This window comes from Salpingoeca rosetta, assembly GCF_000188695.1.
Source record: "Salpingoeca rosetta unplaced genomic scaffold supercont1.29, whole genome shotgun sequence".
In the NCBI taxonomy this organism is placed as follows: Eukaryota; class Choanoflagellata; order Craspedida; family Salpingoecidae; genus Salpingoeca; species Salpingoeca rosetta.
The window spans coordinates 425,910-447,657 of NW_004754905.1; the positions used below are offsets into that span (position 1 = coordinate 425,910).

The following is a 21,748-nucleotide window of genomic DNA, read 5'->3' on the forward strand; positions in this document are numbered from 1 at the left end:
TAACCGTACGCGACTAACGTAGTACACACACACACACACACACACACACACACACACACACAAACACACACACACACACAAGCACATTCACACACACAAACACACACACATTCATACACACAAACACACAAACACACACACACAAATCGCACGTTTGTTTCGCGCTCTGCCTTGAGGCGGGCAACGAGCTCGTTTGTCTCCTTCGTCTCCTCGCGTCGCAGCTGCCGCATTTCCCGCAACTGCTGATTCCGCAGCAGCGCCGTCTTCTGCGCATCCGTCTGCTCCCAGTCCTGGCGGTGACCGGGGGGGGGGGTGGAAAGGGAGGGGGTATGGTTGAGGAGATGGTGAGGGAGATGGTGAGGGAGCGTGCTGATGCCACGGTCGATTCACATGCACGCACATGGACATGTGTACGCACACACACGCGCACATGTTCGCGCACGCACACACACACACACGCACATGTGTACGGGCAAACAACACACACAGTGCACCCTGTACCCTTCCATCACAAAGCCCCACCGCTCTCTCATCGAACGCAATGCAAAAACGCACGGCGTATTTGGAGGAAATGCCCGGCTTCCCCTTCATGGTGTATCCGTGCGGGCGTGACGTGGCAACAATGCGGCTGGTGGTGAATGTCACCTCCTGTCCGTCTTCGTTCACAAATGTCCGCGTTTTCGTCAGCGTTTTGAACTTCTTGCCGTCCTCCCCAGCAGACTGGCAGCGATGGTGAGCAGAATTGCGAGTGTTGTGTTTGGGAAAGGGGATGGGGAAAGAACGTGTTGGGAATGAGCAAAGAGAAGACGCAACGACAGTCTGCATCACCACAAGGCACATGTCGCCACCACACACGACAGCAGATCACGACACCATCTATCACCACACCACACACGACAGCAGATCACGACACCATCTATCACCACACCACACACGACAGCAGATCACGACACCATCTATAACCACACCACACACGACAGCAGATCGCCACACCATCCATCACCACAGCACCACCCTTCATCTCACCAATAGCGAAGCATCTGTGGCCGATGAGTCGCCCATTGCAGACGACGACTGCGGCGCTGTCGACGATGACGACGATGGTGCTGCGGTCTCGTCAACCGTGATGGCGGGGGCTGGTGGGGCAGAGGGGGCAGTGGATGTGGCGAGGGTGAGTGGTGGTGGTGGTGCTGTCATTGTTCTTGAATTGAAACGTGACGGGGCACACCGAAACAACAACCACAGGCGACAGCAGCAACGACCACAGGCGAATACAACAACAACGGCAACACCAACCAACAACCACAAACACTAACAACAACACAAACACATACAACGCGTTCTGCCCACCTGTCTCCTGCGTGGCCTTCTGCTCCGCAAACCCGTACTCCCTCTCATCCTCACCATCACCATCACCATCACCATCACCAATATCATCACCACTCCGCGCCCCCTTGGCCACGGTCGTTGCTGTCGTGTCGCTGGTTGTGTCTGAGCCGCCTGCTGCTGCGAGCGGTCCCGCTGGTGGCGGCGGTGCCGGTCGTGTTGGCTGCGGCGTCGCAGCGCCCTCCTGACGATTCATGTGTGTGTGTGTGTGTGTGTGTGTGTGTGTGTGTGTGTGTGTGTGTGTGTGTGTGTGTGTGTGTGTGTGTGTGCATGTGTGTGTGTGTGTGTGCATGGACGAACCGTGGTGGATGCGACGCGGACGCATGTGCATCTCAACAACCACCACAACCACCACCACCACATGTCGAGCCTCACCTCCCTGTTCCTGGCGGCCTGTGCAATCTGCTGCATGTGGCGGATGTTGCTCTCCGCCAATTTGGCCGTCGCACTCGCACTCAGGTCCTCAATCGTCTCAACCACTGGTGTGCGTTTAGATGTGCGTGTGTGGTTGTGAATGGTGTGTTTGTGAATGGTGTGTTTGTGAGATGAATATGGGGCTCCGCAAGCTCTCACATCAACGCACACACACACGCACACACACACACATACACACACACACACACATGCCTTGCATCCCTCCAGCTCACGCAACAACTCCAGCAACAAACGATGACAGCCACCACCACCACCACCACCAGTGCCACCACCTCACCGTCAGCCTTGAGCAGCTTGAAGAGGTTGCGCAATGGACGGTTGTCTGTTGCGTCATGCACAAACGGGTGTGCAAGCAGCTCCTCAGCTGTGGGGCGGTCGCTTGGGTCCTTGTGCAGGCACGACTGCAGGAAATCGGAAAACTCGGCCGACCTGAACGCGTGGCGGGAGTGGGGAGGGGGGGGCAAAGTGGTTGGCGTGCGTGATTGGGATTGAACGTGTGCGTCAAGTTTGAATGAACGATAGCTGGACCCATGGTTGTTCTCGCACGCACGCACGCACACACACACACACACACACACACACACACACACACACACACACACACACACACACACACACACACACACACACACCTACACAACTACAACCACCAATGTGTATGTGTGCGTGTGTGTGTGTGTGTGTGCGTGTGTGTTTGTGCGGACCAGAGGTGGGGCTCGTTGAGGGTGGGCGGCGCTGATTTCGGGATCTTGAACAGGACGCGCATCGGATGCATGTCGTGATAGGGCGGGCTCGTCTCCGCAAGCTCAATCAGCGTGATCCCAAGCGACCAGATGTCAGCCTGGGAGGTGGGGTGGGGGAGGGAGAAGGGGGGCATGTGAGTACATTGCAAAGCCTCAGCATACCACGCTTCCGCGACACAACACAACAACAGCAGCACAACAAAACACAACAAACAACGCATTGGTGGCACCCACGATCCCTTTCACCACCATCATCCACCACCATCCACGGCCACAGTGCAAGTGACCTTGGCGTTGTACGGGCGGTCGCGGATGTTCTCGCAGATGATGACCTCGGGCGCCATCCAATATGGGGTGCCGATGAACGAGTCGCTCTGCTTCTTGCGATATGACGACACCCCAAAGTCGGCTGCAGCGGCCACACAGTGACGAGGGGATGGGAGGATGGGTTTGGGGGGCGGATGGTGGTGAGGGGGTGAGATGGATTGGATGATAAGAAAGCGAGTGAGTGAGTGGCGTTGTGGTGGGGAGCGATGGCTGGATGAAACATTCGAGAAGCGCTCGCACACTGCAGCCACCACTACGCCACAACACCTGTTACAACCACCAACACCGCCCTGCTCCCAATACGGCACCAACGCACTGAGTTTGATGTTGCCGTCTCTGTCGAGGAGGAGGTTACCGGCCTTGAGGTCACGGTGGATCACCGTTGACCCGTGCAGGTGCGCAATCGCCTGATGTGTTGATGTGTGTGTGTGTGTGTGTGTGTGTGTGTGTGTGTGTGTTGATGTGTGTGTGTGATGGTGTGTGTGTGTGTGTGTGTGAGGGGCTGACACAAGGACACACAGGAGCATAGTGACATGTCTTTCATCTCTCCACAACACACAACTGGCATCCCCTCACTCTCCCCCACACACCCCTTACCAGCAGCAGTTGGCGCGTGATAACGCGGATCTGCGCCTCCTCCAAGCCGCGCTCCAACTCTGGCAGGCGGTGCAAAGTGAGTCAAATGGCGAAGGAAGCGAAGCGCGCGTACGCACCACAGCGTCATCCACGCGCAGGAGCCCTTGTCAATAACCAAAGCAACTACACTTCATCAAACACGTACACACACACACACACACACCGATGAGGGCGTCGTCCAGCGCTCCGCCTTCGCACAGCTCCATGACAATCTGGTGTTGCGGATCAGGTAGTCACGGTCGTGAGCAACGCGCAAGTGGCTGGTGTATAACTGCACCCACGCAGCCAGTCAGGAGTGCACGCAACACGTGCACATAACACGCACACAAACACACAAATAACGCGCACACAACACACACACAAACACACACAAACACACACACACACAAATAACGCGCGCACACACACACACACCAACACACACACACACACACAACACACACACACACCAACACACACACACACACAGTACACACGTACGAGCGGCCCCACCCAGAGCTTGGATTTCCACAGGTAGGCGCCGCGCAGACCAACGATGTGCTCATGAGGACACTCCAGCAAGATGTCCGCTTCGACGGCGTAGTCAAAGAGATCCTCCTCGCTCTCAATGGGGATGATTTTGGCGGCCGCAAACTCGCCCGTCTCCGCATGCTTGACCTGCGGTTCACGTTTTGGTTCCGAGCATTTGCGAAGCAGCAGAGGAGTCAGCAACAAGAGGAAGAACGAAGCAACAGTGACACGCTGGTACTTGGAACAAGAAGAAGCAGTAGAGTGATGCTGGGACTTGGAAGCGGGAAAGTAGAACGGCAACAAAGACGCGAGACACACACACACACACACAACAACAACAACAGCAGCAACGTGCCACCCAAATGCGCACATCAATACCTTGTGCACGGTGCCAAAGGTGCCTTCGCCGAGGTCGCCGACAGTTTTCCAGAAGAGGGAAGGGTCGGTCGTCTGGTCAATGTTGGCCAGCGCCTTCTCCAAGCGTCGCTGCTTGCCACCAAACAGCTTCCCAAACAGCGACGGCATCCCGTTGGGGAGGTGGTGAAGGTGTGGAAGGTGGGTGTGTGGAAGGTTGTCTGTTGATGTGGGTGGAGTTTGTTGTCGTTGTGTGGTGGGAAATATTTTGGAAAAGTCGCCGGTGTCATTGCAAATGTTCAGGAATGGTGGTGCAGATGGCAAAGATGAAGACGAACACGCACCCACCACCAACCACGCCGTTCGCACCAACCGCCATCATCACGCACGCTCTGGTAGTGGTGGTGCTTGTTGTTGTGTCATGCTGGAGCGGGCTGTCACTGGGCGAGGTTGTGCTGGTAGAGGATGAAGCGGGTGCGCTGCATGTGAACACGAGCAATGCGACACTGCAGCCCGTGTTTGTAAACGGCGTGGATGTTGGCAGGGCCCTGCAGGCGCAGCAGAGCATCATCGAGGCGCAGCACCGCACGTTGGAGGCGCAGCGCACGCGCATCGACGCCCAACGGTCCGCCATCGCCTCGCTGGCGCACCAAGTGTGCCCTCCGTCCGTCATCGACAGGGACGCGACAGCCGGCAGTCTCACCAGCGACGGCAGCAAGTGGGCCGGCGGCGTCCTCGCAGACAACGGCCGCATCTACTGCACCCCGTTCTACGCGCCGTCCGTGCTTGTCATCGACCCGGCCACGCGCGCAACGGCCACATTCCCCGTCACAGGGATCGCGCCACAGGCCAGCAAATGGGCCAACGGCGTGCTGGGGCCAGGCGGCCGCATCTACGCGTTTCCCGCATCAGCGACGACCGTGCTCATCATCGACCCGGCCACCAACACCACGGACGTCACCACGCTCGGCGACTTGCCCGCCGGACCACGCAAGTGGGGTGGCGGCGGCGTGCGCGCGCGCAACGGCCTCATCTACGGCGTGCCCTTGAAGGCGTCCTCCGTCCTCATCATTGACCCCATCGCCAACACAACCGACACCACCACCATCACGGGCCTCGGCGACAGCGAGTACAAGTGGTACGGCGCGGCGCTCGCAGACAACGGGCGCATCTACGCCATACCGAGGGCCGCGGTCTCCGTGCTCATCATCGACCCGGCCACCAACACGGCCGACATCACCACCATCGCCAACTTGGGGCACTTTGGCGACAACAAGTGGGCCGGTACCGTGCTTGCCGGTAGCGGCAAGATCTACGGCGTGCCCTTGTCAGCGTCATCCGTGCTCATTGTGGACGCGGCCACCAACACGGCCGACAACACCACCATCACCCTCTCCAACGCAAACGCAGTGGACCAAGTCTACATGTGGCTGGACGGCGTGCTGGCGTCCAACGGCCTCATCTTCGGCGTCCCCTTCACCAGCGAAGCCGTGCTCATCATCGACCCATCCACCAACACGGCCGACACCACATCCCTGCCCGTGAACGAGGGCGCCTTCAAGTGGGCAGGTGGTGTGCTTGTGGACGGTGCTGGTGGTGCTGGTGGTGGTGGTGGTGAGGTGATTTTTGGTGTGCCGTACAACGAGGAGTTTGTGCTTGCTGTGGATCCCGGGTGTTGATGAGGGGAGATGGGGTGTAGGGAGGGGAAGGAGGGTTGGACGGGGGGTTGGGGTGTGTGGGGGTGTGGGATGGGTGCGTGTGGGTGTGGATGGGTGCGTTAGGGGTGCGTATCTTTGCTTCTGCTTCACTTCCCTCTTTTTGTTACAGAGTTTCGCGAGGCTTTGATCCATACGAGACGCAATGAATAAACATGAATAAATGTTGTTGCTCTGTATTGGCGCATCAACAACAACAATTGCAACAACAACACACATCAACAACACCCGACAACCCCAGCCAGCGCTCCCTCCCCCTCCTCCCGTGCACAACGTCTTCAGAGGTCGTCATCACCACCTGGGCTGAGCTGGCTGTACAACTTGCTCTGTGAGGTGGGTTGTTAGTCGCAGCAAAAAGAAGGAAAAGTCGTGCCGAATCAACCAACCAGCCAACCGTAAGCCAGCTGTCATGCTTGCTGGTGTATGGCACGGACTCGGTCTCGAGTGTGGTCTGCAACGCATCGTCGTCGTCCCCGCCAGCAACGAACAGAAAGCAGTTGAGCAGTTATCCAGCATTGGCAGCAGGCTCCGGCCAGCTGAGGAGCAAGCACTCTGCTGAATGCAGGCTGCGAGGGAGTATGTACACTTGTACACCTCCTCATCAAGGGCGACCAGATGATGCGCCTCTCGTCTTCCCGTGGCTGTGTTGCTGAAGTGATTCTGTGCCGTCCACCTCCTTCCAGTCCACTTGAACGTCTAGCGGGTTCATGGCATGCATTGCCAGCTTGGGGAGTTGTCGTCATTGTGAAAGGAAACGCTCTTTTGATGCATGACGTCGGCCAGCCACCACGGACACACTGAGCTGTGCATAGCGACGTCAAAGCTCAGTGTACGTGGGAAAGGGAGGGGAGTCGGGCAAGCGGGCACTCAACTACTCAACAACGTCGAAGCAGTTGGACGCAAAGCTCTCTTGCGCAGGCCACTGCAAGACTGCATCTCAAGGGATGACCTGCCCATCAACACAGTTTGCTCCTCCCAGCACCAGCGGACCAGGGTCGGCCACTGCTCGCCCCAAAGAAGCCAGCTAAAGAGCACACGCCAAGAAGACCCACAGCACAACCACACACCAACTGTGAATGGAGCAGGCAAGTGTCCGCTGCAACTGTGGCGGTTGTTGTTGTGTTTTGTTTTTGTTTTTCTTTTGATTCCGCGTGGAAAATTTGCACAACAGCCACAAGAGGCAATAGAAACAACTGGATGGTACGGGCCCAAACACTTTCCTCTTCTGAATGCCTCAATTTGCCTGTTGTGTTTGAGTGGATTGATTGCTCACGCAGCGACAGTTTGCTTGGGACGCTGCGTCGCAAAAGTTGGAGAATGTGACTGTGCGTCATTTCGCCTGGCTTGCCAGCAACAGAAGCTTGCTTGCCAGGAACAGTGCCGAGCGCAGAGGAGCAGTGCTTTTCTTGTCAATCAACGTGTGCTCAACAGACTCAGCGAAGCAGAGAAGCAGAGTTCATTCATTCATCCACAAGAACACCTGCAGCAGAAGTCGAACATCCCTGCCACTCACCCTTCCGTCGACAAACAAACACCGCCTGCGACAATGTCCTCCACGCCACAGCCAACAACTGCAAGCACTGCAACCACAACAGCAGCAGCGCCCATCTGCACGGATGGCGTGAGCACCTCTGCCATCAAGCGGTTCATGTCGCAGATCAAGGATTATCACCCCAACAACTATGAGGAGGTGACGACGTACGATGCGAGTGTCAAGCCTGTTATCCACAAGACAAAGGAATGGAGGTGTTCGTACATCGACCTGCTGCGCAGAACAAAGCCTGAGGAAGTGGGACCAGCCACTGTGTTCGTGTCGCACGCATGGCAGTACAAGATCTCCGACGTCCTCACTACCATGCTGGAGTACGCCGAGGAGGAGGAAGAGAGAAAGCACAAAGATGAAGATGGAACCAAGCACAGCAAGCAAGAGACGTTCTTCTGGTTTGACCTTTTCTACAACAACCAGCACAAGGAAGCGCTTCAGGGCCTGACGCCAGAACAGTGAGTTGCGTGTGTTTGTTTGTTTGTTTGTTTGTTTGTGTGTGTGTGTGTGTGTCTGTGCGTGTGTGGGTCTGTGCGTGTGTGTCAGGTTGCTTTACCAGACGTGTGCATTTCATCTTGCCACCTTAACGCACACGCACGCACACACACGCACGCACGCACGCACGCACACACACACACACGTTATGGTAGGATTGGCGCCCCGTTCAAGAGCGCCATTGCATCCATTGGCAAGGTGTTGCTGGTGCTGACGCCATGGAACAACCCCGTCGCACTGGCACGTGCGTGGTGCCTGTGGGAGATCTTCTGTGCCATCAGCCAGGAAAGCGACGTTGGGTTGGAAATCAGGCTGCCACAACACCAGCGCATGGAGCTGAGGGAAGCCGTTCTCGAAGACCACAGGGCAATCACCAACATGCTGGTTGAGGTGCAAGCGGAGAAGGCGCGTGCAACTGTACCAGCCGACAAGGGGATGATCTTCCAGGCGATTGAGACCAGCGTTGGCTTCGCTGAAGTGAACAAGGCGGTGAAAGGACAGATGCGCGCCTGGTGTTTGATGATGGCAAGGTCGTTCGTGGAGGAGATGGAGATGGGCGGCAAAGACAGTTCGGCTGAGTTTGCACGCATGTGCAACAGAATTGGCCTGGTCATGGAGAGCTTTGGAGAGCACGAAAGAGCAGAGCAGTTGCTTCAACGAGGCCTGGGTGTTGAGTTGGAAATGTTGGGGGAGAAGCATCCAGACACAGCAACCACATACGGCAACCTGGGCGGGGTGTATAAGAGCAAGGGTGAGTATGACCGTGCTCTGGAGTACTGCAAGAAGTGCCTGCACATCCGACTGGACACGTTGGGGGACAAGCATCCAGACACAGCAGCCACATACAACAATCTGGGTGGGGTGTATAAGAGCAAGGACGACTATGATCGCGCCATCCACTACTATGAGGAGTGCCTGCAGATACAGCTGGACACGTTGGGGGAGAAACATCTGCCCACAGCAACCACATACAACAACCTGGGTCAGGTGTACAAAAACAAGGGTGAGTATGACCGTGCTCTGGAGTACTGCAAGAAGTGCCTGCAGATCCGCCTGGACACGTTGGGGGAGAAGCATCCAGACACAGCAACCACATACAACAACCTGGGTGGGTTGTACTACAGGAAGGACGAGTATGCCCGCGCGAAACAGCTGATGCAACGAGCTGTCGACATCTTGATGGACACGCTTGGCCCAGACCACCCACACACCAAAGATGGGCAGCAGAATTTACTTGCACTGCGTCTGCAGGAATTCATTCGTCAAGCTTCACAACACCAGTCTCCCCCAACCCCCTCTGCACAACAGCGACAACTCCCCACACAGCGCAACCTCCTGCTCCGCTTCATGTCCGCCCAAGTAGCCCACCAATCCTCTGCAGCTCGTCGCAACTTGATCCTGCGCTTCCTCTGCTCAGCACTGCATGCACACACGTCCCCAGCCTCTGCGGGGCGAGACTGATCTCGCACCCACTTCCCGCCGCCGCCAGCTGCAAACTCGCTCGTGGCGTCGCACCCCCTTTTTTGGACACCCAGAATCAGCCCTCCCCCGTCTAGCTCTGGTGAGGTGTGGCAGTCTCGCTTCGGTGAAGTACGCCACCACGATCCCCATCCTCACGCAGCAGATTGCCGAAAGATGTTCAGGTTGTGCGAGTTGCTACGGTGTTCTTGCGTCTTTACATATTGCCAATGCGTTCGTTACATGCGAATGACAGCCGATGCTTGTTGGTACTGTGAATGGTGTGGACATGTCTTGAAGCGCGGGTGTGCGTCGTTTTGGCGGTGCGTGTCTCTGATTTGATTTTGTTGGTGATCGTGCACAAGAATACGCAAGCTGCACGGCCCAAATACACAATGAACTTGTCAAACACTTTACCGACAATGCAATGGTCAAAGGCACAGCCAAGCTGCTCAACCAGGCGCAAGGGGAACAAATCTTCAACGCACACGCTGACACTCACACCTTCCCCCGTCTGTGTGTGTGTGTGTGTGTGTGTGTCCGGCACCCTCTCTCTCTCTCACACACACACCCTCACACCTTCTCCATCCTGCCGCTCATCAGCACGGCCATCATGTCCTCTGGCGTCCGGTTCACCAGCACCGCATCTGGCCACGCCCACTCGTCGCCAAGACTGGTACAGTCGCGGACCACCAGGCAGCCGACCGCCGTAAGCGCACCCAGGTCATCGAACTTGCACCGTTTCAGGATGAGGCGCTGGACATTGCGGAAGCAGGAGGAGTCCGTGACGCTGCAGGCGCCAAGTTGACACGTGGACACGCGTTGAATGCGTTGCACACGCAGTGGGGCTTCCGGTTTCTGAGGAACACGTGAATTGTCATCGGCGTCGTTGTCCTCCTCGACGTCCTCATCATCGTCGCTTGCCATGACCGTGGCCCGCTCCAGATACAGCCATGTGATCCCGCTTAAGTTAGCAGCCGAGCCGTTACAGCGGCGAAGTGACACGTGGTTGCAGTCGCTGATCTCGCCATCAAGCGTCACGCACACCAGGTGAAGCTGCCGCCGCCCACGCAGGGCGCCCACGTCGCCAAGGCGGTAGTTGCTGAGTGAAAGCAGCGGGACATTGGCCAAGCACGTGCTGGAAGCGTCTTTGCGAGTAACGATGCCGCGCGGGTACGCGCCGGGTTCGCGTCTGCTGACAATCCTACGGCCATTTGCAGACAGCTCCTTCACACACGGCGGCAGCTTGCTCTCTGTCAGGACGATGCGGAGGTCGTCCAAGCACACGTGCACGTCATCTGGCACTGGCAGCAGGCGGCCCAACGGATTATCTGCACTGGTGCGCAGCATGACTGGGCTGCGGATCACCAGCTTGTCCACGCGGCGTGCCAAGGCAGACAGATTGACCTTGCCACGGCAGTCGAGGTCCAGCACCCGCGCGTGCTCAAACCGTGGAATGTTGAGGTCCACGCTTCGAATCGTGATGGTGTCGACGCGGGGCGGCAGCACAAACTTCACGTGCGTACTCCAGGAACCGTACCCCAGCCCGAAGTGGGTGGCGTTTGGAAGATGAATGCGAGCCGGCACATCGCCCTTTACAAAGGACAGCGTAACGCGCTTGGCGTTGAGTGTGTCAGTCTCAAGCGGCGCCTCGTGGACATGAAGCTCCTCCGCGTCTGCAATCACAGACTGGTCGTCCACAGTCACACGCGCAAGCACAAGCGTGTTGATGCCAGCAAACGGCGCAAGATCCACGTGTCGGTTTGCGATCCTCACGCAGTGCAGGCCGGCAAACAGTGCAAAGTCATCAAGTTCGACAAGGCCGTGAAAGTTGATGCCGCCGACGTTGGACACTTCGCCTTGGAGGGTGGTTTGCCCATGCGCCATGCTGAGCCATCTTATGTGCCCAACGTCGCGAAAGGTGATGCGACCCAGCTTCTGGCACATTGAGTGCAAGATGAGCGTGTTTGCATTACACACAGTCAGGGAGGCCAGCGGTACTGTGGTTGTGATTTTCAATCTCTCTGCACGTGCACCACCCAACGCTGTGGATCGGAGCTCGTTGAAGCGGTCTGCGCCTGCTTGGCTGCTGAACTCGACACTGGCAAAGAACAGGGCGGGATGTTGTTGAGGATGATGCTGCTGCTGCTGCTGTTGTTGTTGTTGTTGTTGTTGTTGTTGTTGTTGTTGTTGTTGTTGTTGTTGTTGTTGTTGTTGTTGTTGTTGTTGTTGTTGTTGTTGTTGTTGTTGTTGTTGTTGTGTGTGTGTGTGTGTGTGTGTGTGTGTGTGTGTGTGTGTGTGTGTGTGTGTGTGTGTGCGCACTGTCGCCGATTGTCGATTATTCATTGAAAATAAAACCAATTTTCCGAACTTCACACCCAAACAAACCCACAAACAGCGTCATGTCCACCACCAGAGCGACTGTGACGCAGGCGACAGTGAACGACCTGCAGCAGGCAGTGTCGACGTTTGGCCTGATACAGGACGGCGAGCGACACGTTGTCTCATTCTGCCATCAAGGTACGCCAGTGATTGCTCAAAGTGTGCAGGTTTACGCGAACGTCGCCACCGACCCATGTCTGTCTGTATCCTTTCCAAGCCCTTGAGTCTATTGGCTTGTGTCCTCCGCGCACTCACGTACACACTTCTCTCTGCTCACGTACGCACTCCTCTTGGGCACTTGCTTTGGTAGGCTCAAGGATGTTTGAAGAAGGCGTGCGGTGCGGCCATGTCCTCGCAGAAGTTGTTGCAGACGATGTTGTGGAGACAACAGAGGTACTTCCGGTTGGAGGTGACACTGTGACATCTTTCGTGATCACACAACCAGTGACTCCCGCCCGTCTCATGGACCAAACCTTTGCGCAGAGGCGTAAGTCAATTGTTGCTCATCTCATGCTTACTGACGCCTCATCGTGCTGCCTCTCCCCCCCAAACAACCCACGTTATGAACCGTCATCGACACCTCCCTACCACCAGCCCACGCACGCTATGAACATCGTCTTGACGCGCTCACAATGGCGCTGCCTGTGCACCTGTGTGGTTAGTTCGAGGCCATCCTGCGACGCTTGTGTTCCAACACGCGCCCAGGCTACCTCCAGATGTCATACGCCGTCGAGACACCGACATGTGTCTCCTGTTGGCGCAATGCCTGAGCAACGGAGGCAGCAATCAAGAAGTGGCAATTCAACGGCATTTCAACCACAACCTCGGCAAGCGCGGCGGATACCACCAGCTGAAGGAGATTGCCTTCACACGCAATGCTGCTGAAAGCCACCACTTCATCGTCGCGTTTGGCAGCGACGATCCGCTCAACGGCGAAGACACGACCCCCGTGTACATCTGCTTCCAGAGCACGCAGACGCTGCAACACGCCATGACGGACATGACGGCGTTTGCCGTCCCTCCAATGAGCGAGGCCATCGAGGGCCGCGTGCATCTGGGCTTTCTTCGCGTGGCTGAGAAGATCCCCGTCGAGCCATTTGTGCGGTTGCTCCACGGGAGTCCAGGTGACAGGAAGAAGTACCGCTTGGTGTTCTGCGGCCACTCGCTCGGCGGTGCGGTGGCACAGCTGGTGGCGTTGCGCGTGCTGCTTGAGTGCCACCAGCACGACGACCGCAGAAACGTGCACGTGATGACATTTGGCGCACCTCTTGTCGGAGACAGTGCTTTCGCGCAGCAGTTTGAGCGGGAGATTGGTGGTGCTGACGTGGCTCACAGCAACTGCCGGTTCCACGTGTACAGCAACGACATTGTCCCACGCGTGCTGACCATGCTCACGCGTGCATTCAGCTCCCAAGCAGACGCTTCTAAGAGGTCATCACTTGTCGCGCAAGTTCTCAACAAGGCCTTCAGCCAGCCAGAGAGCCGCAGCTCATTCTTCGGCAGCCTTACATCTGTCATTTCGCAAAACGCGAAGGGGAGCCTTTGGGTGACACTTACAAGCTGTCTTGGCTCCCACGTGAAGCAATGTGTGGAGTGCGACTATTCGCCCTTTGGCACGTACCTGATTTTTCAGGACTCAAAATGGAAGCCATACAACAACCCAAATGAGATTCATGCCGCTTTGTTCAAGAACGACACACTTCCGCAGCTGAAGGCCGAGCTCCTCAAACATCACTTTCTGGACCACTATTGCCAGGGCCACCACTTGAATCGACACGCATGGTATCCGCAGCAAACGCCCCGAATCCCAACATTCACCCAGCATCCCGACTTCTCCGCCCCTCGAAAGTTGACGTTCCAGTCAGACCACTCGAGCACGACGTCGACAGCCAGCAGCCAACAGCACCATCTTACATTCACTGGCGACGGGTTTGCGTTTGTCACGCACGCGACAAGCTCCCTTGATGGCCACAAGCGCAAGTTCACGCCTGTGCTTCTTGACGGCGGCAAGCGGCTGGAGGTGACGATTTCATGCACGACACAACAGGCAAAGGCCGTGTTTGATGTGCGACTTTACACCGTATTCACAGCGCCTGCGAGCACAGTGCGTGTCGATGTCACTCAACTCTCAAAGTTGCCCTTGTTTGGCAAGCTGGCGCAGGCCGCAAAGCTCTCACGTCACGACGTCATCAACCAAGTATGCTGCGGTTTGTGTGTGTGTGTGTGTGTGTGTGTGTGTGTGTGTGTGTGTGTGTGTGTGTGTGTGTGTGTGTGTGTGTGTGTGTGTGTGTGTGTGTGTGTGTGTGGAGGCGTGTGTGGTGCATTTATGTGTGCTGCATTTATGTGTGCTGCACTGATCTGTGGGACGAACCAAACCTCAAATGCTGACAGGCGCATCTGCCCTCACCTACACTCGCATGTTGCTTCTGCAGGCTTTCCTGCTCACCCTGTTCTCAGATGACAAGGCGCAACAAGAAGAGGTGCTACAGATCCTTGCGCAGTTCGAGGAGGGCGACGTAACACCGGCTGCGAAACGGTGGCAGGAGAGGGGCAAGGACGAGGCAGCAGCAGCCCTGCGTGAAGTCGTTGGCTCCACGATTTCGATCGAAGAACTCAAGTTCCAGGATGAGCGCACAAAGCCACTGCAAAAAGCGATTCAAGTCATGGCGGAGCAAGAGGGCGAGGGCCAAGATACAGGTGCTCTGGCAGACGCAAGCAAGCATGTATTTGGAGTGGACACCGCAGACGCGAAGGCTTTGGCGGGCAAAATGAGGAATGCAGGTGAGGATGTGTTTGTTTGTGTATTTTGTGTGTGTGTGTGTGTGTGTGTGTGTGTGTGTGTGTGTGTGTGTGTGTGTGTGTGCGATGTGTTGCCGTGAAGCTGGTGTGGGCGATTTCTTGCAACAAAAGGCTTGTGCAGCAAACTCCACTTTGAAGGCGCTTTTGTGTTGTTCTTGTTGCACGCATCGATGTCAATTCACCTCAGTTATTGTTCCTCGTGCGACTTTCAACGTGGTTCATGGCGCACCTAACAGTGCACAAGCATCAGGTGTATGATCAGCCCGCTGGGGGAGCACATACAGACGTTCACGAACAACGGCTGCCGTACCAACGCGCCTCAGAATGGTTCCGGAACGACAAGAGCACGTGTGCACAGGATGCGCTTCGGGCGGTTTCGTGGTCAACACTGGACGTGCTCGCGCGTACGGGGTACCCAGACATTGCTGTTAAGAAGGGGCCTGGCATTGTCGCGCTTACCACTGCCATCACCATCATCATGGCTGGCCTTACCTTCTTCTCGGTTGGTGGGTTATTTGCGGGCATCTACTTCCTGTATGCAGAGGCTGGCGGCCTCACCATGCTGACAGGCAGCATCGCTGCATTCGCGCTTGCGGGAGTACTTGGGGATGTTCTAAACAAGCTCCACGAGAATCAGGCGGAATACCAGAAGAATCTTCAGGTGTGGTGTTGTGGGCATACTTGTGTGCGTGTGTGTGTTTGTGTGTTGATGTTTGTGTGTTGATGTTTGTGTTTGCGTGTGCATGTGTGTGTGTGTGTGGGTATGCGACAAACGACGTGTGTACGTGCATACACGGACGTCAATGCATTTTCATTCGCAGCATGCCCACACCGCTCACAACACATGTACTGCACACGCACAAACGTACACACGCACAAACGTACACACGCACAAACGTACGCGCACACACGCAAATCACCCACTGCTATGGTACCAAAACAGCTGATGCTTCAACTTCTTGGCCTGGATGAGGACGAGGATCTGCCGGTCGATCCAACGTACTTTGCTGAGAAGGCCATTGTGCAGAAGGGGATTGCACAGAAGATGAAAGCAATTGTGGGCCACAGCATCGACCCAGCCGCCCTGATGTCTGCGGAATTCCGGGCCAGGTACTTCTCCAAACTCAAGCAAGGCGATCCCCTGTTCAATGTGAAAGACGACGACACAGCGCGCAAGCGGGCGTTGCTGTTCCTCCGCGACGTCTGGCTCATCTTCCGCCTGCGAGAACTGATGGCAGGGACGTTTATGTTTGGCGTCGTCGGAACCAGCAAGACGGGCAAGGTGTGTGCTTGTGTGTGTGTTTGTGTGTGTGTGTGTACATGCGTGCGTGCGTGCTTGTGTGTGTGCGTGTGTACGTGCTTGTACGTGCGTGCGTGTATGTGTGTGTTGTGTGTACGTGCACGTGTGTGCATGAGCTTGCATGGGAGTCGCTTCCAATGCGTCTGCCAACTCCTGCAAACACTCGTTTGTTCACTCCACCCTGGCGTCATGCGTGACATTCGTTCTTCACTTCAGAGCACGTTCCTCTCTCGGCTCAAGTTCAAGTCCAACCCCGACTTCGCCGTCAACTCGACGCGCATTGAGTTCTACAAGTGGCCCGCCGCCCGGCACTTTGTCTTTGTTGATTTCCCGGGCAGCGACGACGCAACCAAGAAGGTGCGGCGTGCCATGTAGTTACTGCTGCTGATGATGTTGTTGTTGTTGCTGATGTTGTTGTTGCTGTTGTTGTTGATGCTGTTACTGCTGCTGCTGCTACTGCTGTTGTTGTTGTTGTTGTTGTTGTTGTTGTTGAAAGGGGCGAATAGCGTTTGACGTGTTGCGGTGTATGTATTGGCTCCCTCACATGTCTCGACATCTCGGTTGTTTTGCATATCCATCCAATTACAGGTCGAGGAGGCGTTTGCTGCGCACTATTCGATCGTCGATGCCTGCATCTTCGTCGTTGAGGCAGACAAGCCAAACACCGCACGTGTCAAGGACGCACTCCTGGCAGCTCTCCGACGAGAGGTACGAACTGTTTTGTGAATGTGTGTGTGAATGTGTGTGTTAATGTGTGTGTGCAACTCAAATATCTCAAGGCCACTTTGAGACCTGCATTGATGTTTCGTCACCCACCACCCGTGACATGGATGCAGGTGCCCATTTTGCTGTGTTTGAACAAGGCGGACTTGCTGCTCCCGCGCCCCCTTCAGCAACAGCAGGATGAACTGCCAAGTGCTCAGTCACCAGACTCTGCTGCAGCCGAGGTGACCTCTCCAGTGGACGACGACGATGATGATGATGATGACGGATATGATGATTTCGAGGACTTTGGCCCTTTGGTACGAGTCGTGTCATTGACTGGGTGCACGCACGCACACACAAGCACGCATCAACAAGCATGCACGCGCACATGCGTGTGCGTGAGGCTAGCCAGAGAGCGAGTGCCGCTGAGTGTGTGTGTATGTGTGTGTGTGTGTGTGCGTACACGTACGACAGTATCTTCTGACGCTTCTCACTGCATGGGTCTGTTTTGTGTTCTGGGTTGTCGTGGTGCAGACACCGTTGCGTACACAGGAAGAGCTGCACGACATCCTGCGGGAGAAGATACAGCTCACCCTTGGAGGCGCCAATCCACACGTGACCATTGACAAGGACTCTGGCCTCCACACTGTCGAAGTGCAACGCGCGTCTGGAGACAAGCAGACGTTCTCAACATGCCTGACTTGCTTTGCACCGCACCTCGGTCCACCTGTGACCCCTTCGGACCTCCAAGAACGCGCCATCGTCACGCCAAAGGGCGTCTTGAAGAAGTGGCTGTTCCCCACGCTCAAGGCGTGCGAGATTCCCGTGGAGGAACCAGAGTACAAGGAAATACTCGCCTACCTCAGGCGACGATAGTGGTGTGCTTGTGTTGCGAGGGGAAGGTTGTGTGTGTGTGTGTATGTTATGTTGTATGAGTGTGTGTGTGTACTGGGTGTACTGGGACCCTTGCTGTGGTACAAGCTTTAGCCAAAGGCCTGATCAATCATAGGATCGACTCAACGTAGGCTATGCTTAAGATGACGATGAGAGAATATGCCATTTAGATATTGAACTTAGCCTGAAAGCCGCCGCGACCAGGGAAACACGGGCGGCTGTTATAGCTAAGGCCCGGTGGGGATATTTCTCTGCGACAAGGAAGGCTTCTCGGCTACTCCAACGTCTTCTCTCGGGAACGAAGCTAGTGCAGATGTTTCCCTAGCGACTCTGAGTACAGTAATAATGCCCAGCGCTGTGAAATTAGCCAGATTTGGCAAGAGACTGCGGCAAAAGGCGCAGAAACCGTTCCGGGTATTCCATGCGTAAAATCGGGGCACAGGGCGTTGGCGGAGACGTAGGAGTACAACGCAAGGTACTTATCGTAATCTTGTATTACGAGGGACAAACTCCTACTTATGTGGTACATGGTGTGTGTGTGTGTGTGTGTGTGTGTATGTGTATATGTGTGTGTGTGTGTGTGTGCATGGCCCCACTCATTTCGCCAACGCACTGGAGCTTGTGTTTGGACGTTGTTTATTGCTTCCCACTATCGCCTTCGTTGCACCTCGCACTGTTTTGCACCGCGTTACTTGCTTGGTGATGGTGCCTTGCTTCGTTTTCTCCCACAGGGCTGGTTACAATGTCACGGTTTCGATGACATATGTTGCTCTAACATAAAACGAGACAACGCGAAGCAGGTGAACAGATCAGCGCGTGCAGGTGCAAGCACACAAAGACAAGACAGCCAAACACACACACACACACACACATACACACACACACGCACAGCAACACATGAACACCGGAGAAGCTTAAGCTTCATCCTCCCCATCATCACCATGATCATCACCATGATCATCACCCTCATCATCATCACCATCATCCCCCTCCGCCTGCAGTGGCACGTCCTCCTCCAACAGCAGTTGCATTGCAGCCTCCGCCAGGCCGTCAACCGCGTCCAATCCGGCCCTTGAAGTGTCCACGCCAGCAGCAGTAGTGATGTTGGTGATGGCATTGGTGGTGGTCGTGGTCGTCGTCGTTGATTCGCCGAGGATGACGTCGAGCAAGGCATCCGCTCTTCGTTGGAGCTCCTCCACACTGGATGCGCCACGACCACCATCATGTTGCTGCTGGTGGTGTTGCACTGGTGCGGGCTGTGCTTCGGGTGCAACGTGTGGTTGAGAGGGCGCTTCGCTGTGTGCGGCGGGCTGTGAAGGGGACAACGTCGATGACACGGTGGTGCGCGGTGCCTGATGAGATGTCCCACTCTCAAACAACATGACGCGTTGTTGTATCGCCGTCTTGTCCGCGTGGTCAATGAGCGCCTGTACGATGGTGCGGGCACCTCTGCTGCAGGCCTTGGAGATGTCACCGATGCTGCACAATAACCGCTGCCTCACATCGGACGTGGCTGTGCAAGATGCGTCCTGCCGGGCCATGCGTGCCCCGAGGAGAGCCCACACCAGCTCCATCGGCTGCAGGTCCGAGTAGCGTGGCGGCGTGAAGGCAACCTCGTGGCCTTGCTGCCGCGCCAGCGATACAAGCTCCGGCACGCAGTGTGCCCTGATCCATTTGCTCGCGAGGCGCCTCAGCGTGTCCACGTGCATGTGCGGCCCAGCACCCGGCACGCGCACCCGTTTGCGTTCATGGCTACTGGCATCAGCCTCCACAACCCGCTGCTGCTTATCACCGCTGTCGCTGCTGCTGCTGCTGCCTGCAACTCCATCGTCGTCGTCACTGCCTTCACCACCACCACGTTCACCATCACCACCACGTTCACCATCACCACCACGATCACCTTCACCACCAACATCACCACCACGTGTTGATGCCACTGGTTGTAGTGTCAATGGTGTCCCGGTCCCAATCTCCGCCACAGCTTCCTCCACTGTCTCGGCGCCCGTCGGTGGCGCCGTCAGGAACCCGAGCAGGTCCGCCTTGCTTGCGGTCGCGACGTGTGGGATGTGCAGAGGGAAGAGCTTGCGGTGTGCTGCGTGGTCCATGATGATGAGGCTTGGCTGGCGCAGGCTCGGGAGCAGCTGGGACAACCAGTACTGGCGAAAGCTCGTCGCATCGACGGCCTTGCTATCATCAGTCGTGTGGGAATCACTCCGCTCGTTCATCTTTTGCATCATCGTCATCAGCGTCATCATCTTCGCCTTCCTCTTCTTCCTGTTCTTCGTCGTCGGATCACCGCCCTCTCCCTTCCGTCGCTTCGCCTCATCAGGATCAGCCACTCATGCTGTGCCGTCAACAATGCCTGCCTGCTGCTGCGGTGTGCACGGCTGCGAGGGGTCGGCGGAGCGTGGGTCGCGGTTCTGAATGGCCAGCACAACACGCATGCGAGGGCCGTTCGTCTTCGTGATCTTCACGTGCTCAGCAGCATCTGTTTGGTGACTGGGATCGTGGGTGGACAGCCGAACAGAGCTGTCGTTGGTTGCTGCTTGCACGTACGCTTCGTCCAGATACACCTGTAACGCACGTCATGAAGTGACACGTAACGTATTAGGATAGCACGACTGACAAAAGGCGGCGCGTGCAGGGCGAGGAGGAGGCGAGTAGGGGGCGAGGTGGCGAGGTGGCGAGTAGATTCATCGGTGCACAAACACACACACACACACACAGACAAAGACAAAGACACAGACAAAGACACACACACACACAGACCCCCCCCCCACACACACACACACACACGCACCTCGCGCAGCTGTTGCTCAGGAGGCTGTTTGAAAAAAAGCGGACCGCTTTTTTTTTTTTTTGGTTGCGGATCTTGAACAAGGTGTGGAGATAGTCGGCGAGCTTGTCGAGATGGGTTGTCGGTCGTGCCTTTCTCTCATCCCTACCCTGAGTTTGCAAGTATCCGAATCGCACCAAGAACCGCTGTGTGGCCCTCCTTGCGGCCTGGAGGTCTCTGTGCTCCGGCTGGCTCGTGAGTGGGTTCACCTTCACAGACAGCACCCCGCTCTCAATGAGGTGCTTCGTGAGTTGCGTGGCATTGATGACCCGGCCGCTGCTCTGCGCTTGTGTGGTGAAGTCTCTGACAAGCCTGGTCACGCGCCCCGTGGACGGGACACGCTGTGGCTTTGCGCTTGTGCCCCGGTTGTTGGTGATGTTGAGGCTGTTGGGGCGCTTGCCAGCCTCCCGCTTCATCCGATTCCACTTGCTCAGCAGCTGCCTCACCGTTGCCGCTGAACACCCAAGCATGGCGTCTCTTGTTGCCATCTTGCCACCTGTGCGTGCCGCCTTCCTCCTTGCTCTCTCCATCTCGTGCTCGTGCTTGAGAAACGTGTGCAGGTGCAGCACCAGGGGACACTCGCGCTCGGACAGCGCTCCACGGCCTCGCAGCTTCCGGAAATGGCGCATGTCTCCATCCACAGCTCCTCGGGTGGCAGGTATTTCGGGGTCCTCTTTTTCACCTTCACAGCAGCAGCAGCAGCAGGCGCCGCCCCTTGCCTCTTTGCCTTCTTGCGCAGGTGTCATCGCTCCTCATCCTCCATCTCTGCCACCAGGGCTGCTGCATCATCCTCAGATGCGACAACAAAGTCCTCATCGTCGCAGTTGTTGTTGGTGGCACCAATTGTAGAAAATTTGCCATGATGTGTCACTTCTTTCAAACACCACAAACAGTAGCCAGATATGACTGCCTCCAACAAACAGCATCACCAGATGCACGAACAGCAGCAACGTCGCGGTGGTAGTGAGCCACCGGCACGGCCACCGGCGCCTGCGGTGGAGGCGGTGCTTGCTGCCGCGCACAACGCAAGTGCACGCACGTCTCGCGTTGGTGGTGGTGGCACGCTGCCGGGCCTGAAAGGAGTGCCGTTGGCGCACGGAGGGGCGCAGCGGCTGGACGTGTACCTCAACGGGGAGCATCTCATCTTTGCCAGTGCAAACCTCGAGCACTGCCTGCGCATCTCCCGCATCACCCGGCAATGGGACCTCATCGACCGTGCAGCCTTTGACG

The 21,748-nt window shown here is 56.4% G+C and overlaps 8 protein-coding genes across 8 annotated transcripts in view; 4 read left to right on the plus strand and 4 right to left on the minus strand.

The window, feature by feature from the left end:
* The window catches only part of PTSG_09185 (STE/STE20/SLK protein kinase), a 14,081-nt gene extending 9,394 nt beyond the window's left edge, over positions 1-4,687 (minus strand). Inside the window, exons 1-13 of the mRNA XM_004989380.1 lie at positions 4,416-4,687; positions 4,020-4,184; positions 3,691-3,739; positions 3,489-3,547; positions 3,208-3,298; positions 2,852-2,973; positions 2,526-2,662; positions 2,099-2,250; positions 1,762-1,865; positions 1,351-1,570; positions 1,027-1,136; positions 556-720; positions 153-290 (exon numbers count right to left, since the gene is read on the minus strand). Of these exons, the coding sequence (XP_004989437.1) occupies positions 153-290; positions 556-720; positions 1,027-1,136; positions 1,351-1,570; positions 1,762-1,865; positions 2,099-2,250; positions 2,526-2,662; positions 2,852-2,973; positions 3,208-3,298; positions 3,489-3,547; positions 3,691-3,739; positions 4,020-4,184; positions 4,416-4,562 (1,659 nt within the window). The 5' untranslated portion in view covers positions 4,563-4,687. The remainder of the gene's footprint in view (positions 1-152; positions 291-555; positions 721-1,026; positions 1,137-1,350; positions 1,571-1,761; positions 1,866-2,098; positions 2,251-2,525; positions 2,663-2,851; positions 2,974-3,207; positions 3,299-3,488; positions 3,548-3,690; positions 3,740-4,019; positions 4,185-4,415) is intronic.
* A 30-nt stretch (positions 4,688-4,717) lies between these two features.
* On the plus strand, positions 4,718-6,070 carry PTSG_09186 (uncharacterized protein; the record flags this gene model as incomplete). Its single annotated transcript, XM_004989381.1, has 1 exon — positions 4,718-6,070. The coding sequence occupies one exon, from the start codon at positions 4,718-4,720 to the stop codon at positions 6,068-6,070; it is 1,353 nt and encodes a 450-aa protein (XP_004989438.1).
* A 1,384-nt stretch (positions 6,071-7,454) lies between these two features.
* On the plus strand, positions 7,455-9,605 carry PTSG_09187 (mbre TPR repeat protein; the record flags this gene model as incomplete). Its single annotated transcript, XM_004989382.1, has 2 exons — positions 7,455-8,107; positions 8,300-9,605. The coding sequence occupies exons 1-2, from the start codon at positions 7,653-7,655 to the stop codon at positions 9,603-9,605; spliced, it is 1,761 nt and encodes a 586-aa protein (XP_004989439.1). The 5' UTR covers positions 7,455-7,652.
* Positions 9,606-10,114: 509 nt separating this feature from the next.
* Positions 10,115-11,793, minus strand: PTSG_09188 (uncharacterized protein). The gene has a single exon (XM_004989383.1). The coding sequence runs from the start codon at positions 11,547-11,549 to the stop codon at positions 10,176-10,178; it is 1,374 nt and encodes a 457-aa protein (XP_004989440.1). The 5' UTR covers positions 11,550-11,793; the 3' UTR covers positions 10,115-10,175.
* A 211-nt stretch (positions 11,794-12,004) lies between these two features.
* PTSG_09189 (uncharacterized protein) lies at positions 12,005-17,664 on the plus strand (the record flags this gene model as incomplete). Its single annotated transcript, XM_004989384.1, has 10 exons — positions 12,005-12,122; positions 12,295-12,471; positions 12,647-14,181; positions 14,417-14,765; positions 15,020-15,444; positions 15,727-16,065; positions 16,300-16,440; positions 16,672-16,791; positions 16,920-17,105; positions 17,323-17,664. 10 exons carry the CDS (start codon positions 12,005-12,007, stop codon positions 17,662-17,664), a joined length of 3,732 nt encoding a protein of 1,243 aa, XP_004989441.1.
* Positions 17,665-18,523: 859 nt separating this feature from the next.
* PTSG_09190 (uncharacterized protein) lies at positions 18,524-19,937 on the minus strand (the record flags this gene model as incomplete). The annotated part of the gene is made up of 1 exon (XM_004989385.1): positions 18,524-19,937. One exon carries the CDS (start codon positions 19,935-19,937, stop codon positions 18,597-18,599), a length of 1,341 nt encoding a protein of 446 aa, XP_004989442.1. The 3' UTR covers positions 18,524-18,596.
* An 84-nt stretch (positions 19,938-20,021) lies between these two features.
* On the minus strand, positions 20,022-21,353 carry PTSG_09191 (uncharacterized protein; the record flags this gene model as incomplete). The annotated part of the gene is made up of 2 exons (XM_004989386.1): positions 20,527-21,353; positions 20,022-20,255 (listed from the first exon to the last, which is right to left on the minus strand). Exons 1-2 carry the CDS (start codon positions 21,262-21,264, stop codon positions 20,022-20,024), a joined length of 972 nt encoding a protein of 323 aa, XP_004989443.1. The 5' UTR covers positions 21,265-21,353.
* Positions 21,354-21,399: 46 nt separating this feature from the next.
* Positions 21,400-21,748, plus strand: part of PTSG_09192 (uncharacterized protein) — a gene marked incomplete at its 3' end in the record, with an annotated part of 13,645 nt that continues 13,296 nt past the window's right edge. The window contains exon 1 of the mRNA XM_004989387.1: positions 21,400-21,733. Within this exon, the coding sequence (XP_004989444.1) occupies positions 21,421-21,733 (313 nt within the window). The 5' untranslated portion in view covers positions 21,400-21,420. The remainder of the gene's footprint in view (positions 21,734-21,748) is intronic.

What these genes read in the sequence shown, in the direction of transcription:
- PTSG_09188 (XM_004989383.1), bottom strand. Translation starts at nt 11,549, where the DNA reads ATGTGCCAGAAGCTGGGTCGCATCACCTTTCGCGACGTTGGGCACATA.